General features: G+C 38.4%; 1 protein-coding gene across 2 annotated transcripts in view; it reads right to left on the reverse strand.

The window, feature by feature from the left end:
* The window catches only part of PLXNB2 (plexin B2), a 249,495-nt gene that overhangs the window by 62,835 nt on the left and 165,457 nt on the right, over positions 1-21,203 (reverse strand). For both annotated transcript variants that reach the window (XM_021555245.3, XM_021555246.3), the window contains 9 exons: positions 14,876-15,986; positions 13,020-13,202; positions 11,986-12,108; positions 8,124-8,224; positions 5,869-5,995; positions 4,303-4,453; positions 1,703-1,817; positions 922-1,024; positions 348-449 (listed from right to left, as the gene is read on the reverse strand). In XM_021555245.3, coding sequence (XP_021410920.1) covers positions 348-449; positions 922-1,024; positions 1,703-1,817; positions 4,303-4,453; positions 5,869-5,995; positions 8,124-8,224; positions 11,986-12,108; positions 13,020-13,202; positions 14,876-15,986 — 2,116 coding nt within the window. The remainder of the gene's footprint in view (positions 1-347; positions 450-921; positions 1,025-1,702; positions 1,818-4,302; positions 4,454-5,868; positions 5,996-8,123; positions 8,225-11,985; positions 12,109-13,019; positions 13,203-14,875; positions 15,987-21,203) is intronic.

Here is a 21,203-nt window from a genome sequence, read left to right on the forward strand (position 1 = left end):
CCATCAAGTATTTAATTAGAAAAAGATGTGAAACAATGACAATTCCTACATCTCTCATTTCACTACAGGAAAAATAATTGTCCAGTGGTCTAATAGGTCCAGCTTACATTCTTTAAAGTGCTCTCTACATTTTAACAGTTAGAGTATTTTCTCCAGCTCTGATTTTCTCTTGGTGATCACTCTACCACAGTAACCAATATTATATCAATATTGAATGTGTAGCCCTTTTCTTTCTTTAAATTACAAGCAGGATCTCCAAGGCACATGAACTAATGCTTTAGTTTAGGGGTGTGGATGCAGTTTAAGAGTCATTCAAATGACAGCTAGCATTGAATTAATCTGCTTACCCGATAATAATCTAGATGTTTTCCCTCAAAATATACAGTTGTTTGGTACTCCATAGGTATTATTGAAGGGTCAGGGTTTAGAAACTGTGGGCATTCTTCTTCCTGGGGAGAGATACATTTTATATGTTATCACAAATAAAAAAATCTTATCACAACAAGCTCCAATGGCCTTTGGACAATAGAATGATTGTTGTGAAGAACTTCATGCTTAAAATACAGTGACAGATTTTATTACACCCTTTCAAATTAGACATGCTAAAAATGACTGCAGCGTATGTCAAAGCTGTGGGTGATTATCTATCCCTGCCTTGAAATCTCGTTCCTCCCATTGAAGCAAAATAGTAAAAGGAACAGAAATATCCTTTCAGAAGTTATTCAGACTCACTGCCCCGCATCAATCACACCCTTAAATTCCCACCCCCACACTGTCACTAAAAAAAACCCTTACACTTCTGGAGTTAACTTTAGAATAATTTTCAAATCTCTAATTCAACCAACTGATATGAGAGAGCCAGCAAACAAAATACTGAAGTGGTCTAATAAAAAACCTAATAATCTTATTTTTAAACATTACCATATTTTGTTTAATCACATCTTGTACTGAAGAGGACTCTTCACAGATATGTCTCTTCCAGTCCCACTGGCAATTCCATCTATTGCTTGCACAGGAATAGCATCTACAAATATAACATGGTAGTCATGACAAATTGTCAGGCTTTTTCCCCCAGTAAAAAAAAAGTAAATTAAATTCCATATTTATTCATAGAGGGTAGATCAGTCTGTTAGAGTGTTCTTTACTATATTAAGCTCAAAAATTCATCAAAACAGATCAAGAACCCCAAAAAGCTATTTTATGCCTTAAATAAATATTTGAGCAAGGATCAAAAAACCATAGCATTTGCAAAAACTTTGAGATAAAGCCTAACAGAACTGGAAGTGATTTTGATCAACCTTATACATAGGGATGAACAGAGGGATTGGGCTGGCTGCACCTGCCCTGTTTGAAGGCACTGCAACCAAAGCACCAAACTATGATCGCTACAGGGAGCAAGTAGGCACACAGATGTCCATGTTGCTCACCTGCAGACACATTAGCAGCTACAGAAATGGAAACACAATGAACAGGCCTTAATTATATGTGCCATGAATATTTCTATTCCATGCTTGATATTGCTGGATCACCAGGTGCCCTTCGACCATTTTTAAACTCCATTAAAATGTAAGAAAAAGGATTTGGACACTCACAAATTTTGAATGCCAACGGCTTAATTATGAAATGATTGAGTAATTCAGGTGCCAGTTACCTAACACACCAAGCTACAGGATCTAAACATTTAAGAAGCTGAAATACTTACGGCTGATTTTCAATAAGATTCATTGCTTCTTCACAGTCATAAAAAGGGTAAGTATGTGATGCAAAGAAAATCTTGTTCTTTTCAAAGGTTAACTGAAGTGGAACTGAAACATGATCTATCACAAAAGGAAAAAAAATATCCAAGTGGTTGTTGAATTCTTCAGCTCTTGAGCTGAATGATACAATGATAACAGTTTTATTATTTTACAGGACATAAGCAAATATTTAACTATACTGTTAACACTTTGGATCTCATGACTTTAGGTCTGTAAATTCTGTTTTGTCTTTTTAAGCTTTACTAAATTTTTCAGCACACGGTTCTCAGAAGAAAAGCAGAGAGAGAAAAAAGGGAAGAAGAAAAATTAAGGAATAACTTTGTTTTATGGAAGTGTTTTTCAGTGGTGCTATCATCATGCTATATTTTTAAAGAGTCTAGAAGAACAAGGAAAACTGATTAGACATAATCGAACACAGATGAAAACTGGAACACGAACAGTAATTTTAAATAAAACATTTTCTTAAATATGAATATTCTACATGTAAAATTATTTTATTTGTGAGTTAAAAATGTTATGTCAATTCAAGCCAGTGATCTTTGTGGTTAAGGCCCAACAGTGCCTGCAACAGTTACCACAGGCACTTGTGAGCTTCAGTTTGCCACACATGATTTCTCCACAAATGTACTTCTTGTCTGGATTATTACTAAAGAGTGAAACTGTTTGAAATACCTTTTGCAGAATCATTAAGCCCTTATGACAAGCTATTTCACAAGCTATTGAGTAATTTCAAACTCTGCTTTCCTTGAGCAGGTTCTTGGAAGACCATCAGCTGCTTGGCTGAAAGTTACCTCTGCCTGCACTGGGTCCCCTTGAATATTTCAGACTCACAGGAATTACAGGGGATTTCCTAACAACATGACTGAGAAAAGGCATCCTTCCTAGAAATTCCTTTTGGAACCAAACAACCCAGAGTTTTCCAACATCAATAGGACTTTAAAAAAGTAACTGGATGTCTCAGGACTGCTAGGAGTATATACAAATACCACGCATACAAATATCTTAAAGGCAGGTGTCCAAAAGGATGGGGCCAGTCTGTTCAGACAGAATGAGGAACAACAAGCTGAGACACAGGAGGGTCCATCTAAATAGGAACACAAACATCTTTACTTTGAGGGTAACAGAGCAGTGGAAAAGGCTGCCCAGAGAGGTTGTGAAGTCTCCTTCTCTGAAGACATTCAAAACCCACCTGGATGAGATGCTGTGCAATCTGCTTTAGGTAAACTTGCTTTAGCAGGGGGGTTACACTAGGTAACCTCCTCAGGTCCCTTATATCCCTAAATACTCTGTGGTTCTGTGAATACTTCTAGCTGTCTGCCTTCTCCTGGTGTCTGCTGAGTTTCTGAGCACCCTAATAATTACATTTGAACATCCTTTCAGATGTGCAACCAACTCAGAGAGTCATATTATTTCTAGATTACTTGTTTGCTTTAATACCTTCTCTGACAGGCTTCTAGTCTTACAGTTAACATCACGATATCACATTTGTCAACCCCATTGTTTTATGTCCTGCTTAAAAAAATATGTAGGGAATGTGAATTTGCCTTAAATAACAGAGTGCTGCTTTAAATCATAGCAGAATCTGATACTATGACATACCCCAGCTAGTGTAAATTTCAATAATGAGATTTTAATGTAATTACTCTCCTTGCAACTAGAATTAGATTTTTACCTGTTTCAGCCTTAAGAGAATTGAAACTTATCTTACAAAGTGTTTCCAAGTAGCACTTTGACAGTTCATGACTGTTATAATACATATAAAAGAGTTATCCTCAGGGGTATGTCTGCAAGCTGTAAGAGCACATGTTTTTTGCTTGTAATTTCTCTTCAGATTTTTAAACTTGATACATAATAAACAGTGTTGTGTAATGAGTCTCATTCCATGTGTTTATGCATCAAGATCTATGAACTATGGCATGAAAAAGGAACTGTCTAGGAAACTGCACAGAATTATGGCTGGCAACAGACCTTAGGCCTATAATCAGTGGTTCAGAACAATGGTGCAGTCTTTAATTATATGATGAAGCATTTTTGCATCAGGCTTTCTTCTGCAGAAGTTGGAGGACACACAGAAGAAGAGGCAGAAGGCTGGATGCTAGAAAGGATAGCCTTGTAAAATGAACCAAAAAAAAAGCCACTGAAGTACTGTTGACTGGAGCAAAACTAAGGAGTCAGACATGAATTCCTTCATAGATGAGGCAGGTACGAATCTCTTCTGTCCCCACAAGTCAGAGTGCTTAGGCTTAGATTAGGGTAACTGTTTGTTTGGGACACAGAATAGCACCTCTCTGACTCCATGTCTATGTCTCTACCAAGCTAGTGTTTCAGGTTCCCAGCAGAAACAATGGGAATTTTAAAGCTTGCAAATATATGAACAGAAAAAGTTTGAGCAAACTGACAGTTCAGCAACAGACTATTTGGGTAAAAGGACTAGAAGAGGAAAATAACCCATCTTGTAGGCACCTTATATAAGAGTATAACACTGGAAACAGCAGTCTATGTTCTTTTCTCTTATCATCCATGTAGGTTAGCAATATTTCTTTACCTTGATGTTTTGGTGTTGGAGGAATTATATCAGGGGGATCACAGATAATAACCCCTTCTTTCAACTGAGCAGAATGCATGGTTTCACCAAAGGTACAGCAAACCTTGTCACTCTCAGTCAAAGCTGGCAGTGGACTTACAGTCAGTTCCACCTGGAAACAAAATTTTCAAAGGTTAAAATATTTGGAAGAAATGAGCTAAGACACAGGAAGACTTGGAAAATTTCAATTTCAAAGGTGATATTTTAGCTAGCATCACAGAACATGGCTTTTCAATTTTTACTTCTTCCCATCTGTTAATCTTTTCTCCTTAAACCTCTACCAATCATTCCAGGCTTCGTCTTTGTTGAATCAGACTGAAACCTCTTGTACTGTCAATGCATTAGACCAGGACAAAATTGTCTGTACAGACACACCCAAAACCTTTTATTCTTGTCCTCAGCATTGACTTTAGCAACAGTAAACAGAATGGATTACACTTAAACCCTGACAAAATTAATTAATATTACATTAACCTTAGGTGCTCTTAGTGAATAATGAAAACAGAGCTCGATAGGCTGGAAATGGTGGAGTTTGAAAGGGATGAACAGAAAAGTGGCTTCCTCAGGCAAATTTAAAAAATCCAATACTGAGAAAGGATTTCTGAGTGGTGTTGAGATCTTAGCTTCCTCAGAGAAAGAAAGCATTTCAGAAACTAAAAGATAACAAAATAAGATGGGAAAACTTAACAAGGATAGAAAACAATTCAGCTGAAATTTGGGATGCTGTTCTTGACTTAATGTTTCAAGTGGGTTAATTATACAGTTTAACTTTTTCCATGTTGTATTGCCAGGAGAAAAGACAATTATCCCTTTCTGACTGAAAGCATTTATACTTTACTAACATTTTTATTCAGCATAGAAATGGTTTTAACACAATGCTGTTTACATCATTTAGAAATGGAATTGAAGTGACTTGAAAGAAAGTTTCTTTATTTCTGATTAAGAGGAATTAAAAGCCATTTTATTGATTTTACTTGCTGAACACTCCCAGGAAGCACTCAGTCCGCATTGGCACGCTCCATTTGGAATTAGAGACACCCTATGACACCCTGATCACACTCCAAAAACTCAGTTTTGTTGTCACAGAGTCATTTTGAATGCTGAATTTACCTTCTCCATGTATCTGCTGTGTAGGCAAATCCACTGCTGATTTTAAAGCAACACCTTATGGCTTCACTGCTTACTTAAGTTCATGCTCAAGTAAGCTGAAAGGGCAGCATGAAATCTTCCCTACCAATTACTTTTTATGGGTTATACAACACTGTGCAACACTTTCATGATATTCAGGTAAGTGCTTATCATCCATACTAGCGCATCGCTTTGGTTTACAGAGGTCAAAAACATGAACTCAACCTGCAAGGACAGCAGGCAAGAAAGAGCACTGTGAGAAATGACAGAGACTAAGATACCAAAACAGCCTCCTAGTCCTAGTCTCCACTGTACATACAGAAATCAGATATTCATCTTTCTGGTAGTCACATCAACGTGCTTAACGAATATCTATGGAAATCATCTTCCTGTTAATACCTTAGCAGGAGCTCTGCGACTCATATTTAGAGGTTCTGCACTAATGATAGTCACACATGTGCCACTTAAACTCCACAGCCAGTGGTTCTCCTTATCAGCTGTACCACAGTCTGCCTTCTTTGTGCACCTGGAAAAAAAGGAACAAAACCCAAAGCAGTATTATAGCTGGACTATGCTTTCTCTGAATTATGCAATAATTTCATGATTAGAGACTGAAATTACAACACAAGATTACTACAAATTTGCTTTAATATTGACTAATGGGGTTGCTATTAGAGAATTTTTAACAAGTGGTGCAATTACTGATGGTTTGACATATCAAGAGCAAGCGCCTATATTAATTTGGACAGCACCTTGAATCAGACAACCCAAATGCAGGCAGTGACAGCATAGGAACCATGGGGCAGTGGAGCAATCTGAAATCAAGCTGATAATCTTTATTGTAATATGTAACAACATCCGGAATGAGAGGGCACAGACTGTTTTTTTTCTGCAGGTCAAATGGCAGACACCTATGTATTGCCATTGATAAGACCCAACACTCAAGAGAGCAAGATGCAACAGAGAAGTATTGCTGGGGGCATACAAGCTTGTGGAGAACTTCTGTGTAATGCCAGCACCAGAAATGCTATTTTGTAGGGAGTGTTTTCATTAACAACTGCCACTATTTAAGACCTCTTTCTGCCAAGGCAGTGTTACAATTAGGGGAAGACAAGAGCAGTTGTGTGGCCTCACCAAAAACACTGGAAGATTTTCCCAGCTCAAGTACAGGAAGAAATGCTGCAGTACAGAAGCTGCATGTGGCTACAAAAGCTGGTTGAGTTGGGGACAGTCTAATGTGTATTCTTTCAATTCTGTGCAAAGTTTAAAAGAAAATGCTGGAGGATCTCTGTCTGCTGTAGCAGAAAGTTGACTATTAACTCATCAGGGGCTTTAATGCAGTGCAGCTGTTGCACAGCTCGGTCAAACCTCCTTTAAACAAATCATTTACATACAGAGTAAGCATTCACATAACATATCCCTAAACACACTACTAAGTGCTGTGTGTGATCATGAGACAGAACTGAAACTTAGAAATGAAGCACTTTTTTCCTCCCCTTTGGAAACAATATTAGCAAATGTGAAAATTCATGTTTGCCTGTTCGCAGAAACCATTAATATTTTGAGATATTGAGGTCAGTGGTCATATCAGAAACCTGAAGGGAAATCTAAGGAAAATTGCCTTTTTTATGATATATGCCAAAGCCTTCAACTCCCAGCAGCCCAGGAGGAGTTTGAGGTTACATTCCAAATTCTCAGGTTTCATCCAGAGCAACTGAAACCCCAGGCTGAAGGAGTTACAGTATATTACATAAACCTGCACATACCACATAAGTAACTCTGCAGTGCTCCATATTATGCTACATCAGGCTGATAGGTAACCTAATGTGATAGTTCACATTTTCAGGCAGGAAACTATAAGCCTGAAATTCATCTGCATATTATAATTAAACAGCCCCTTTGTTCCAACAGCAAGAAGTTAGCATCACGAATTCCCAACCACTCATGCCAAGGGGTTAATTAACTTAGTAGTCAAAAAGAGAACTGCAGGACTGCTCTTCCCTTTCGGCACTCTAATCAATGCAGAGTGTAAAGAAGAGACATTCCATGTCCTAGTTTACATGTGCTTGAATATTCATTCAGTGAACCTCTGCAGATAGTCAGCAAAATGTCACTTTCTGCTCTCCTACAGGCAGGTGAGGGTTTCCTGTAGCTACACATCTTGATAGATGATTAAGTAAAGACAGCATTTGAGCTACACACTCTGTTTTAGACATGGAACACTTTTTTCTTTTATCTTCTTTTTTACACTTCACTGATGTACTTAAAAGACATGCTATAGTTTCTGAATCTGAAAAAGGGAGCGCTTTTTTATTTTCTGGGAGACCATGTGACTGTACAATTGAAAGAGAGATAAAACATACAGTTAGAAGATGTATAATCATTTTTAGTACCAGCAGAAAAGTATATATTTTCCCAAACTAATCAAATCTGAAGAAGTCAACAGGGACTTGTGTACAGAATATTGATATCAATGCCTGTGTGATAAAATTAAATGACTGTCAGGAGCATAAGGCCGAGTAGGAAGAGATGGGATCAGCCTGCCAAGCAGTGACCCAGAGCACACATCAGAGCTGGAGCAGCTCCCTGCCTGCAGCTGAGCACAGCTGGCAGCTGAGCATAGCTGGCAGCTGAGCACAGCTGGCAGCACTCACCTGCCCTCCCTGACGCACCAGCCACAGTACGGATCCCTCGCCTGGGCACACTTCTCACAGTCCGAGTATTTGTGGCAGTCCTGCACAGGTAATCGGTACACCTGGAAAACAAGAGCAAGCCAAACCTAACAACTGAAAACGGCATAAGGAGGTGGAAACATCTGTGGGCTTAGCTGTACAGTGTCATTGCCTGGGGCAGCTGTATTACTATACTCAGACCTCAGCCTGATTTTAATAAAATATGTATAAAACCAGTCTGTTCTTTTCCCCCTTAACAAAGTCTAAATTCACATATTTTTTCTGAATTTTTTTCCCACTCCAGTATTATATAATCTGTCTTCAAAGTAATGAAGGACATTGTTATAATCAAGAATTATGAGCAAGCTTTACAAAAATTGAGCTTTTCAGTTCCTCCGGTTATATTATGTGTGGAAATCTGCACCTCAGGACAGAGACTGCATCAGTCATACTCTGAATTCAAGAAGCAGGGTGGATACTTTCAAAAGACTAACTTGGTACTGACTAGATCATTTTCTAAAGAGAATATTCTTCTCTCCCTATCACTATCATGGAGGTGAAATTGTTTGGAAATGCACTTCCAGCCAGAAGGCATTTCAGAAAGTCTGCAAGCGTGAGAGAGCCACGGTGTTTTGCGTTACTGCACTTCTCCGTGCATAACCTTCCACCATGGAATTCACTAAATAAAATGGAAATAATTATGACAGGAAGCAGCAGGGGAAAGAACATCATCAGTTCTCATGTCTCATTCCCCCAGTAAATATACAGCTTCTAGTTTTGATTTCCTTTGGTGTGGAGAATAAATGACATTTTCTTTGGCTCACAGAAAGAAGTGCCATTTCTTGTAGCTATGCTGCTGCAATGATGCAAGAGGAAAACAGGACATACATCTTCCCGTTTATGACTACATTTCACTTTTAAAGAGCACAAAAAGTGTAGAAACAGAAACTCTGAGATGTAGGCTTTATAGTCTCATTTTAATATAATGCCAGTCTCATCTCACTGGCAATTATGAAGTTACTTTGACAGTCTGAGTTTGGCCTTTTCTTCATATTCGGAGAGTTAAAGAAAATGACTCAGCTAACGAAAATGTCAATATTGTGCAATTTTCTTGCATTTATTAATAGAGGGCTTTACCTTTTCAGCATTCTCTTCTGGCACTCATTTGCTAACTGGCACCCATAAGTAATTTAATATCCAGTCAATGATTTTTTTTTTATTTGACAAAATATTTGTTTCATAATTCTGGCAGGCATAAACAAGCCCTAGAGATTGCCATCTCTGCAAGTTTTGTGTGACCTTAATGACAAAAAACCCACCAAACTGACACCAAACCCAAATAACCAGCTCCTTTAACAGCCAATTACAAAATGCAAACAAATTAATTTTAGGGCTTTTTGAGTTGGCACTCTAAATCCAGTGTTAAAAAAGTGTTAAAAACTAAAACAACCAAACAAGCTTAGTCATGGTAAGTGACTGCCACAGACTTCTGCTTTCCTCCAAATACATTAAGTGCCTTAAGGAACCTGGGATCCTACCAGTGATGTACACTTGGAATGAACCAGCATGAGCAGCACAGGGGTGCTAAACTCCTTTCCAAGGGAGTTGGAAGGTGCAAGGGGTTTCTCCTGCACTCTCTTCAAACTTTAGGAGCAGAGGGGACTGACTGCTGAAAGCATTTGCTCAAAATCCCCCATGGCTCTTGGTACCACAACAGAAGCCGGGAGAAAGGTGAAACAGGAAAGGAGAGCTTGATTCTCACTATGGATCTTAACCTCTGTATTGTTTTTCCCTGTGTTTCTCTGATTTCTTTTTAAAGAAGTTATCACCTACCACATCACCAATTCCTCTTTGTTCAAGTGCTCACAGAGCCCAAGCAATTAATTTCTAAATGCTGGGGCAGTCTGCATCTGACAGGCAGCTCAGCAGCGTGCATGCCTTTCAGTGCAGCCAGTTGTTCTTCATTGTTTACCTTTAACCATTAAAACACACAAATCAGGGTTCTGATATCTCTATTCCCACAATCCACAGCCATGCCTAACCCAGAAGTACATATTTAATCTCTTATTCTTCCCCCATAGTTTATGTCACTTTGTTTCTCCCAGCTCCGAAGGCCTCCATTCTCCTCCTGTCTATCTGCTTCTAAAAGTGGGTGGGACTGCTCACTGTAATTAACTCCTGGAGATGACAGTAATGCAATGCCATTACAGAGCTCCCAACTTTAGCTATTCATATTTAAGCTAAACAGGTTTTGTAAAAGAAAACTATTATTCACATTATTCAGAAACTGCAGTGTCTACAAGAGCTACTTGGAAAAGATTTAAGTTACATCCTTTCTTCAGAAGAAATTTGCTGCATTCTAAATTTAAATGTTTTGTAGTGGTTGATATTTTTTTTTGGCTTGTTTTCTCTGAAAAGAAGTTGTCTGCTCTCTTTCTAAATTCTACCAGTTTAAGCTGACTGTCACCAGAAAGCTTGTCTTCCTTCAGTGTTGCTGCTATTCCTTACATTGCTCAGCAGCACACACAGCAGCCTGGTGTGGACTTCAGGGCTTTTTCATAATGTGCCAGCTTGTCAAATGCGGGGCCAGGCCACCCAGAGTTTTGTGGACAATACTAAAGCTTGGAGTTGTGTTCCAAATCTGAACAGAAGTTTGAAGTTGTGTTCCAAATCTGAACAGAAGCCAAATGAGAAGTAACAACTCAAAAAAAAAAAAAAAAAAACAAACCAAAAAACAAAACAAAAAAAAAACCCAAAAAAACCAAAACCGAAAAAAAACCCAACCCAACCAAAAAAAAAAGTAACCCCTCTCTCACACCGTCATAATATTAAATGCTTTAAGTTGTTTTTCTGGCATTTTTTCCAATGTTGTCTCTAGCCTAAAACCTTCAGCTAGGCTATAACATTCCCACAGCAGGAATTTATATTAATCCTTTTATAAAATAGCCTTCCCAAATACTCTCCTTTCACAGCCCACTCATTCTCCCTGTGTCAGTGGTTCAGAGCACTTCCATGTTGCATTCCATGTCACTGGCAGGGCTGCAGATGAGCCTGTCACCCAGCTAGTCCTGGAGAGCTGCTGAACAAAGTGTTTGAGGCTGGCAGCTCCAGCCTCCACAAAGAAAAGTGTCAGAAGAGGATTACTCCTGGGGGAGAAGAGAAATCTGGCATCCTTCTCATTTCCTACTTGCTTTTTTCCCCTCCCATTTTTTTACAGACCTCCATTGTGCCTTCACCTTACAGCAAAAAGAAGGGGCCTAGGAGAGATTGCCCATGCCTTTCCTAGCGAACTTGGACTTTTCCTACTGTACTCAGTTCTAGCAGAAGCTGAATGAAAATATTTTCAAAATATATAATTCTCTCCATTGCTTCTTAGTTTTTGACACAAAGACTCACAAAAACTACTGGTGGCTTTACAGATGTGTCAGTGGGAGCACGTCAGGAGAGCATCCTGAGTCCTGAAGTGCTCCTGACAGGATCTGATGGCAGCTACAGCACCCACTGGTACCCCACACATCCCACACTGGGTGCTAGAGCTGCCTGACCCTGAGGCATGCTGGTGTCAAACATCTCCACTCCATCCCTCTCACAGAGCCTGTAGGAGAGCTCCAGAGGGGAACTCACTTCCTGTTCCCTGTTGCTAAGCATCAGGGACATAACAGTTCTCCAAGTCACAACATGTCCATCAGCTTAGACTTGAGAAAGGTCTCCATACACACAGAGCAGGGGGAGTCCCACCAATTAGGGAAATTTCCAGGAACAACTGGAAAATGTATAAATCTCAGGTTAAGTTGCAGAGAAAGTGAAAGAGAGCCGGGTCCTTAATGCAAGCAGGACATGTTACCTTGTCTGTGGTCATCACGTACAGATTTTCTTGGGTTTGATCAAGAACCAGGTCCTTCTTTACAGGTTTGTTTCGTTCAATGGTAAGAGAGCTGTACTCGGTTGCAGTGGATGACAGGAACACCTATTTTGTGGAAGAAAAAAAAAAAGGTTGTTAATGTTGCCTTTTCCCCACAATTATAATTGTATCTGGCTATTGCTATATAAGACAACAAAAATGTTTCTAAAAATATATTAAGAACAAAAGGAGGACTAAGGCAAATCTTCAAGAAAGACATTGAGGTGCTGGAGAGTATTCAGAAAAGGGCAACAGAAATGGTGAAGGGTCTGGAGTACATGTCTGATGAGGAATGGCTGAGGGTGTTCAGTCTGGAGAAATAGAGGCTCAGGGGAGACCTTAACATTCTCTACAACTACCCAAAAGGAGGTTATAGTGAGGTGGGCATGGTAAGCATCACCATGTCCACCACTAAATCATGTCTCTAAGCACCACATCCACATGACATATCATGTGGTTTGGTGGGACTTGGCAGTGCTAGGTTTAAGGTTGGACATGGCAATCAATATCCTTCAAGCAAGAGAAGGTGTTTGGTGTTGCAGTCTTGATATTTTAACGTCACAAAGATGTCAAGCCTTAAGCACCACACAACTAGAATTTATCAGAGCTTCAGCTTGGGCTTTGTATTGCCACCTCTATTCACTGAATGGCCAGAATGACTGCAAAATGAAAAGTTGCTCTTAAATCAGTATGAGCTTGAATAGAGATAAGGGTAAAGCTGTTAGATTACCTGAGGCTGTTTATATAAAGTTCTCAGTAGGTATATAATCCTTTGGGAAAATATCATTCAGGCAATGCTAATTCAATCTGTGTATCAGATAGCTGAGGTACATCAGAAATAATGTGTCTTTTCTTTGAGATGAAAAAAACCAAGCTCCATGAGAATTTGCTCCTAGTATGAGATCTTATAAATCCCATTCTGACTTTTGCTTCATAACCTTTTCTATACCTTCCAGTCTTTTAATCCAGTTTGTTACCTTAAGAATTTTACCATCCGACGTTCCCAGAAAGGCCACGGTGTGCCCGTTCTCCACAGCCACAGTGACGGCCGTGAGATTCATCCCTTCTTTCTGCAGCACCGCCTTCTCTATAACTCCATTCCTGCTTCCCAAAAGGTACGGCAAGTGTTCGGAGCCGCAGGGGAAATTTTTGCTTGCATTCTAACAAGGAATAGCAATACAGAGTGATGTTAAACATTCAGATCACTAATTCCTAGCTAAGAATGAAGTGCAGCCCTAGTACTAGACAATATAATACCCCTCAGCCACGGAGCGTAGGAAGAGAGAAATGGATTGTCTGGGCATTTGCCCTCCAGCCAACAAGCAGTAATCAGACAGCAGCCTGCTAATTGAGAATTGCTTCCATGCTTTCACTTTCCAAGAGACACAGGGAGAGAATTTTTTTTTTTTTCTGTTTCATTATAGCAGCAGTTTAAAAATTAACCAGTTGGTTTAATTAAAATGAAAATGTCATAGAGACTGGTTTAGCCAACTTTGCCTTGACAACTGCTTTTTTAGTTGCTGTTTTGTTTCTTACTTTGCTGCAATCCATAAAAAAGCAACTCCCTGGCAACTGTCTCGTGAACTTAAAAATACTTCCTCCGCACTATGATTTAATCTTGAGCGGCAGCAAGAGCTACCAGAAGGAAGTTCATTCACACCTTGCCTTTCCTGCTATATTTGGTAACAAAACCATGTTTCTGATTGGAAATCCACACCTTATTTTTGTCAGGAGCCACAGCCACTCATCACATTCAGGATTTCTGTGTTTGATGCTCACTCCATATGCAGGGTAGTGTAGCAAGTCACACTGGTGGTTCGAAGCAAAATGTGCAATTTTGACTCACCAGCACTAGTGACTTACTGTGTAGGAGAAGGCTTCAGTCTGACAAGATTATGGGTCAATACCAAAAAAAGGTATTCCCATGCCCCATCTCTTCAGCTGTTCACTCCTCTCCCTGGACTATAGCACACCACTTCTCAAGTTGTGCTCAAACAGCTGCTTATGCAAGTGTGTACCTTGCTTGGATTGGGAAATTAAGATATCCTCCTAAAAGCTGGCTGGGTTATTTTTAAGATTATTCTATTTCTCAACCCAGTTTAGGGTTGGCTGTAGTAATGAATGAGTGGCATGCACAAGCAGGGCTTGAGAATAGAGTCGTGTGGGCAAAACAATCATAAAGCCAACAGAAATGCTGAAAATTGCCTCTTAGAGACAGTCATAGGTTGAAGAACAATAACTGAACTGTTGTAACAGTACCCTTCAAAAACCTTGTAGTCAAGGTAATGACAGGCCATAAAAGGAGGTCTACCATGCTATGCAAGTATTTTGAGTGACATCAAAATATGAACACCAACTGAATACAGGAAATCTGGGTATTTCAGTTGTCTAATACAAATACAAGTGAGAAAAAAATGCTGAATTACAGATACATCTAAAAGATTCTTAATACCATTTAAGAGCATTGTAAATACACTGAAATTACAATTATCTACAGTGATCACCTGGAAGCTGCTCATGGATGCAAAAAAATCCCTGCATTTGACTTAATAACTCCCATACCAGAAGGAACCCTTTAAAAGAAATACATTTAGAAAGCAACACTTGCCTTTGAAAAAACACCAAATCCTTTCTAAGAGACTCAAAATTTTGTGATTTCTTACTTAACCTAGTCCACAACCCTCCCCATTCCATTTCTGTAGTGAATCCATCTACTGAGTTTTCAGTCATCTTAATGCAGTTTAGCGCAAAGCCACCCCAAAGCACGTAGTTGTATATGTTTCACAAACTTTAACACAGATTCTAAAAATAATATTTATATTATTCATATTACCAGTCCATGTAATTCACACGGGTTTTCTGCTGAAAAAAGTTTGTAAAATGAGCTGGTGTTCTTTTTAGTGTAGCAATCGTTCCGGTTTTTTTCCATCTTTTCATTGATCTGCCGCAAGGAAAACACACACATGGCAGATTTTAGAGAGCCATCATCTTTGTTTACTTTGCTGAAGAGTGCAAGAAGAACTTTGTCATCTGAGGGAGTATCTGCATGTTGTCGCTCCTGAGCCATGCTCTCAGCCAGTTCTTCTCCAGGGGTAGAGACGTAAGCAGAATGACAGTGGTCATAGGCACCATCATCATCTTTGCAACCCAAGTCCATTTCAAAGTAGGAATAATAATGGGCATCATCTTTGCACAGACGTGCAATGAGTGTGCGGTTGTTGATAGATTGTTTCTCTTGTTGATTGAAAATAAAATAAACATAATTTTTATCCTCAAAAACTGCCACAAATTGTTGTGTACTTGATGAGTGATAAGCTGACTTAACAGCTGTTGAGTCTGTATACATTTCAAAAATGTCTTTCCCATCCCTGGCGTAAAGCTGCCGAGTGCTGATTATGACCCCATTGTCATTTGGTCCATTCCCTTTCCCAACAAACAGCACTTGGTCATTATTCAAGGAAGTGATCAGTCCCACAGTTGATACATTCTCATCGTTGCTTGCTACAAAGGACTTTTCTCCACTACTGTCTACGTAATACTTCTCTTTGCTAATGTTTTGTAGATCTCTGATGGCACAGATTCCCTTAAAAAGGCTTCCACATACCACAGTTGTATTATCCACCTTGTTCAGCAACAGTAATTTGTTATAATTGTCAGTCAGTACGGCCTCTTTACATTGATTTTCATCAATGGGAGGTGTGCATTTTTTGTTGTCCTTTCTTGGACCTGTTTCTACAGATGTTATTACTTCCAGGTTTTCTGTAAGCTGATACAGTGCATTTACCACTCCCAAATAGATTATCCCAGTGTCATTATCCACTGTTAGATGATTTAGCTCTGTAGCACTCTGAAAAAATTTCAGTTCCTCATTTCTGGATAAGGTGATGCAAAAACAGCTCAAGATGGTCAGTGTCCAGATCCATAAAGCCATTTCTATGTAGTACCTAAAAAGGGAAAGAAAATAATAACATGAAACATATAGAAAAATACAGTTTACACAAAACTGAGAAATGTGGAAGTTTTTCATTACTTAAATAAGCTTATCCTAGTGCAGATGTAGACAGCATGAAGATTATGGAAAACCTCAAATCCTGTTAATTGCCTAGCAATTGAATCTGTTGGGGAAAGATTTAGCAAGGTCATATGTCTAAATGATGATCATATAACCAATTAGATTGATTACATGATTGTGCTAAAGTACAATGAGAACAGCCAATTTGAAACAACATGGAGTGACAAAATGTGGTAGTGCTTGTTCTGACTGCATCATACTGTGTCAATTATTTATTGCTGAACATTTAAAAATAATTTGGAAAATCCCAGTTTCGGGTAGCTCCTCCTTAAGAAGTGTGTGTGGGGAATTTACATAAAAGTGTTGGCAACATTTTGTATTGTGAGCTTTCCCCAGAAAGTAAAAAACCTTCCACTGCATACAAGCAAGTCTGGATCTGGCTGCTGATGTTTTTTGAGAAGGCATTACACTAATCCTTCATCAATGTGAAGCTAGAAGATGGTAAACCCCTTAATATGCAACATTGCCTTTTTCTGCTGGTACGCGTTAAACTCCAACACTTTCATTCACTAGAGCACTGCAATTTAATAGTTTCAAATCTGTCCTAAGAACATCACTTAAAAATTTTTGGGGAGTATGATTCTGTTACCTTTTTTAAAATCCCTTTCATAATTAGTTCCCAAGCAGATAACCTGTTGTTTGGAATTAGAGAAAGACCTTCTGAAACTTGTAAGCAGGGGTCTAATTCTAATCTAAGAGTTAAATGAAGAGTCTTGGCTGACTTCCTAAGGCCTGAACGTTTTGTTTATGTTTCCTCAAAGTGTTTAGTTCTGAGAGCAGAAAACAAAAAGTGGCATGCTTGGACACATTGATGTTAGGGGAAGAAGATGATTACTGTTTGGAGGAGGATCAAATACATCCATCATATCTTCATTTTCAAAGTCAGCCATGGGGTTCTTTAATCAGATGAGAAAAGAACCTGTAAATTTGCAGGGAATCTCAAGTTAAATCTGAAAATATCTGGAGTGATGAAAAAATAGAAGAGGAAAGGAAATAAAATAGAAAGGAAATAAATAGAACGGAAACAATTAAAAACACAGAAAAGACTAGAGAAAAATTTAACAAAGCAATCTAACAAGCAATAGTCTCATGGAAGGAGGAAAAGAACATGAAATGCTAAAACCAGAAACTGAAAAAAAAACTTTAAAAAATAACAATAAAGGAACCATGCTCCTTTGTCACATATTACTTACTATTCTGAGCGATAGATGCTGGTGGGATGTGAAAGAGAATGGCTGAATTATCATTTATACTGGATAACTAAGAATAAATGCTAACAGCCTGGATGTAAAAGTTTGAGCAGGGAAGGAAGGACTTTTGTTGTGAGCCTAAGTCATCTGTGAGCTCCCCAAACCAGCGCAGCATTGCCAGCAATGCGTAAAGACAATGCCTGTCCTCTAGTATTTGAGCATGTTTTGCTCCTCTATGGAGAAAATACACGTGCGATGGTGAGAAAAACTGCTCTAAAATCAGAGTGAACTGAACTCCTAAATCCCCAAAAACTACTAAATGTAACTCAGGATAAATAAAATGCTAACTTCTATCTTGTTTTGCTGAAGCTCCTATCATGTACCAAACTGAGTACTAGCTATAAAATGATGCCAAAGACAAGAGAGTACGTCACCAGCAGCACAAGCTGGACTTTCTAATGATAGATTGAGTTCCTATGACAGTGACCAAGAAAAGGCTAAGAATTATAGCCTGTTCTCCAGACACACAGACTTTAGCACATGCTTTGCAATGTAATGAAGTGTTGGATCTCTTTACAACAACAGTTGACCTGCTCTAAGGAGCCCAGAGTTCCTCTGAATTCTTCTCTTTTCTTAATGCTTCCAATGACTTCAGTTTTCCAGCTTTGATCCCATCTTACTTCTCCATTACTAAATGATATGTGATAATGCTTGTCATCTAGTTTCAAATACTATCCCTTATAGTTATCTTCAATGAAATAAAAAACCAGCTTGACACACTACTGCAGTGTTTTTTCATACAGTTTTTTACATGTCAATGTTCTTATAATTCTATTGCCTATTGAAAAAGGATCAAATGCAAAATTGACATTAATTTGGTCCTGCTTTTCTCACAAAGTAATTATTTTTAGATTATTATAATCTCTGCTCTCAAAGAAACCCCCATAAATAACTCTACTTGTAAAATATGCCTTAAATGAATGGAAAATAATTAATTGTACCTTAATTTCTGTACTCATTCCCCTCCACATTCCTGTATTTCAGTGGATTGAAAACCCCCATTTTGTCCATTGGTGGCATGCAGGACACAGAGGCTGCATTTGCAATACTCCTGCCATTGTCCCAGAAGAACGAAGAGTCTTGCTGGTCCATGCCAGAACCAGAATAAAAAATAAATTTTGCATGTCTAAACCAGTCTCTCAGAGGATTAATTAATTCTCTGTATAAAAATGGGTAATGCTTTCTCCCTATTATTTTCTGCCTTGTTTACTTATAAATTTTTTTACTTAAATTATTCAGAACTACATGCACTCTCCATTAATAATGCCTTATCTTTGTTTGTTTATTTGTTTGCTTTTGTTATTTACTCCTTGCCACTCCTGTCTAATGCCAACCCCCATCAGATTAGTTGAGATCTCTATGCAAGGTAACAGTTCATGATTCTCTGTCCTTATTAGTTTCACTTTCCATCCTCTCTCCAAAGCAAATAGTAAATAAAAATTACATACACTATGAAGAGATTCAGATGTAAACTCTCCTTCACTTATCAAAGAGCAGGCTTAAGAAAATTTAAAAAGCAAATAGCATGAAATGAGATGAACTACAACCACAGGCCACTTACACCTGTTATTAAGTTAATTGGGACAAGCAGCTGGAAGAATACTTCTATGACCAGCTGGTGTGATAAGAATGCCAGAGCTGTTATTAACACGGTTGCTGTGCTGAATTAGGTGCTCTGGAAATGTATCAAGAAGCAGTCTCCTGCTGTGAAAAACTTCCATTTTAAATGAACACGTTGTATAAACACAAGAGAAAAGGTGTAAGAAGCATAGGCTGGAGCACGGAATCCATGATGTTCTGCACAGGAAATGCATTTCTGATGGCTTAGTCACATATTCTATTTACACACAGGCCTGGGTGGCTTACTCTTAAGTCATGCCCTGGTCCTGAGAGCTGCCACACACCCTCCACCCTCAATTTGCTCTTAGTTTTAAGCCTTTACAAGACTCAGGATATAAGAAGACCAACAGAGCATTTGCTCACATAATTTTTTCTCTCTCTCTAAGTCTTGTCTCCATCCAGCCTCTTGTCCCCACTACTGCTTCCTACAAGAAATATGAAATTCTAGGATTTATGTGCAGGAAACACAAGGCATCCAGGAGAACACTTCATACAGGGGAACTGCCATAAAGAGACACTGTGTTTGTAATCACACAACTACCAGAGCTCTGCCCCACAGAGTTCAATTTCAAACTAAGTACCCATAACTTTGTATCTTTCTACTCATGCAAGACCAATAACCTTAAATATCACCCAATTCTTCAAAAGGCATGCAAAAAAAAAAAAAAAGGAGCATCTACAAGCACAAAATGAGCTTCAAATTGACTGCATTATTACAAACAGCCCTAAGAACTAGAACTAGCACCATGCTGCCTGGACTTGGCAGGTGTTCTTCAGTGTAAAGTCATTTGCTGTGCCTGAACACAGGAACCTTCACCTTTCCAGCCATTCCCCATCAACTTAGCCTTTGATATACCTTTAGCTTTACTCTAATTAATTTCTTAGTTTTGCTTCAGCTGTAAGTGAAATAATACCAAATTTTGTCTGAAACCGGAATAACTGAGAAGTAAAACAAGTGTTATTCCCAAAAAGCAATGGACAAGAAAATCTTCACTGAAGAAACAATCTTGCCATTTTAACTTGTGGGTTTTTTTTGTGGAGTATTTCTTTATTACTCACATATATGCTTAATTAAGCCCTGCTAAATCATCTCGTCCAGACAAGATTTTTTTTACTTGAAATTCTGGTCTAGAGACAAGCACTTCTGCCAAGCAAGGCAGGTACAGATATGCTTTAACAGCGAGAGGCAGAAAACTGTGATTCTTCCAGCAAACTTCCCCTTAATCAGAGGGACTCCAAAAGATGTACAAAATAAATTTTTCAAAAAAAAATTGGTAAAAAGGACTCAAAAACTGTGACACGAAAAAGGTAAAATCCAAAGAATTCACTCCAATGACATAGCTATTTGGAGAAAGATGAATGAAAATTCTCTTCTCTTTCATTTTGATTAACTTTTTAGCTTTTATTAAGTGTGCCAGAGGTTGAAAAGAATTCAGCTTTCAGTTTTGGGCTCAAAAGAAGTCAAACTAGAAACTGAAAAATGTATGAGAAGCAGGGGATAACAGATTTTCAGTCTGGATTTGAAAGCTCCTACTTTTTCAAGAACTGTAGGTAAAAGTAAACTCTTCCCCAGTTACAACTTTTACTACTATTTCCTAAAACAAATGAGTGATGGATCAGAGAATGAATGACCTGAAACAACACTGCAGGATTCACACCTATTTCCAAAAAGCATGGCAACATACTAGAAAGGTTTTGGATTTGGACAGAAAGGAACAATTTTGTTGATATACTGTGCCACACATCCAAAATTGGTAGAACCAATGAGAGCAGTGATCACTATGATGGCGTCTTATAGTTGTGACAGTTTGCTGCTAGCAGATGGGACCTGTGGGTCAGAAAACTGTGGGAGGTCATACTGTGGAGAATGAGAAACCAATATCCTCTTCCTTAGATGTTGTGATAGCCCATACTGCTCAAAAGGAACAATTTTCCTTCCCTTTCACTTCTCAAAACACAATTTGCTAAGATGTATAGACTATCTTTATATGGAACAAAAATTCCCATCAGGTTAAACTGACTGTAAACTGGTAACATATGGACAAAATACTTTAATATTGTTTCTATTCCTGGTGTAGAAGACACAAGTTTTTCTTGTTTTCACAAGACAGATTTTTATATGTTGTTTTTTTTCTTTGTTTGAGTAATTGTCAATAATATAATTTTTTTTTTTTTTTTTTTTTTTTTTTTAGTTTTAGTTATATATTTTTTAGTTATAT

The sequence above is a fragment of the Lonchura striata genome, chromosome 1A (genome assembly GCF_050655825.1).
Source record: "Lonchura striata isolate lonStrDom1 chromosome 1A, ASM5065582v1, whole genome shotgun sequence".
In the NCBI taxonomy this organism is placed as follows: Eukaryota; Metazoa; Chordata; class Aves; order Passeriformes; family Estrildidae; genus Lonchura; species Lonchura striata.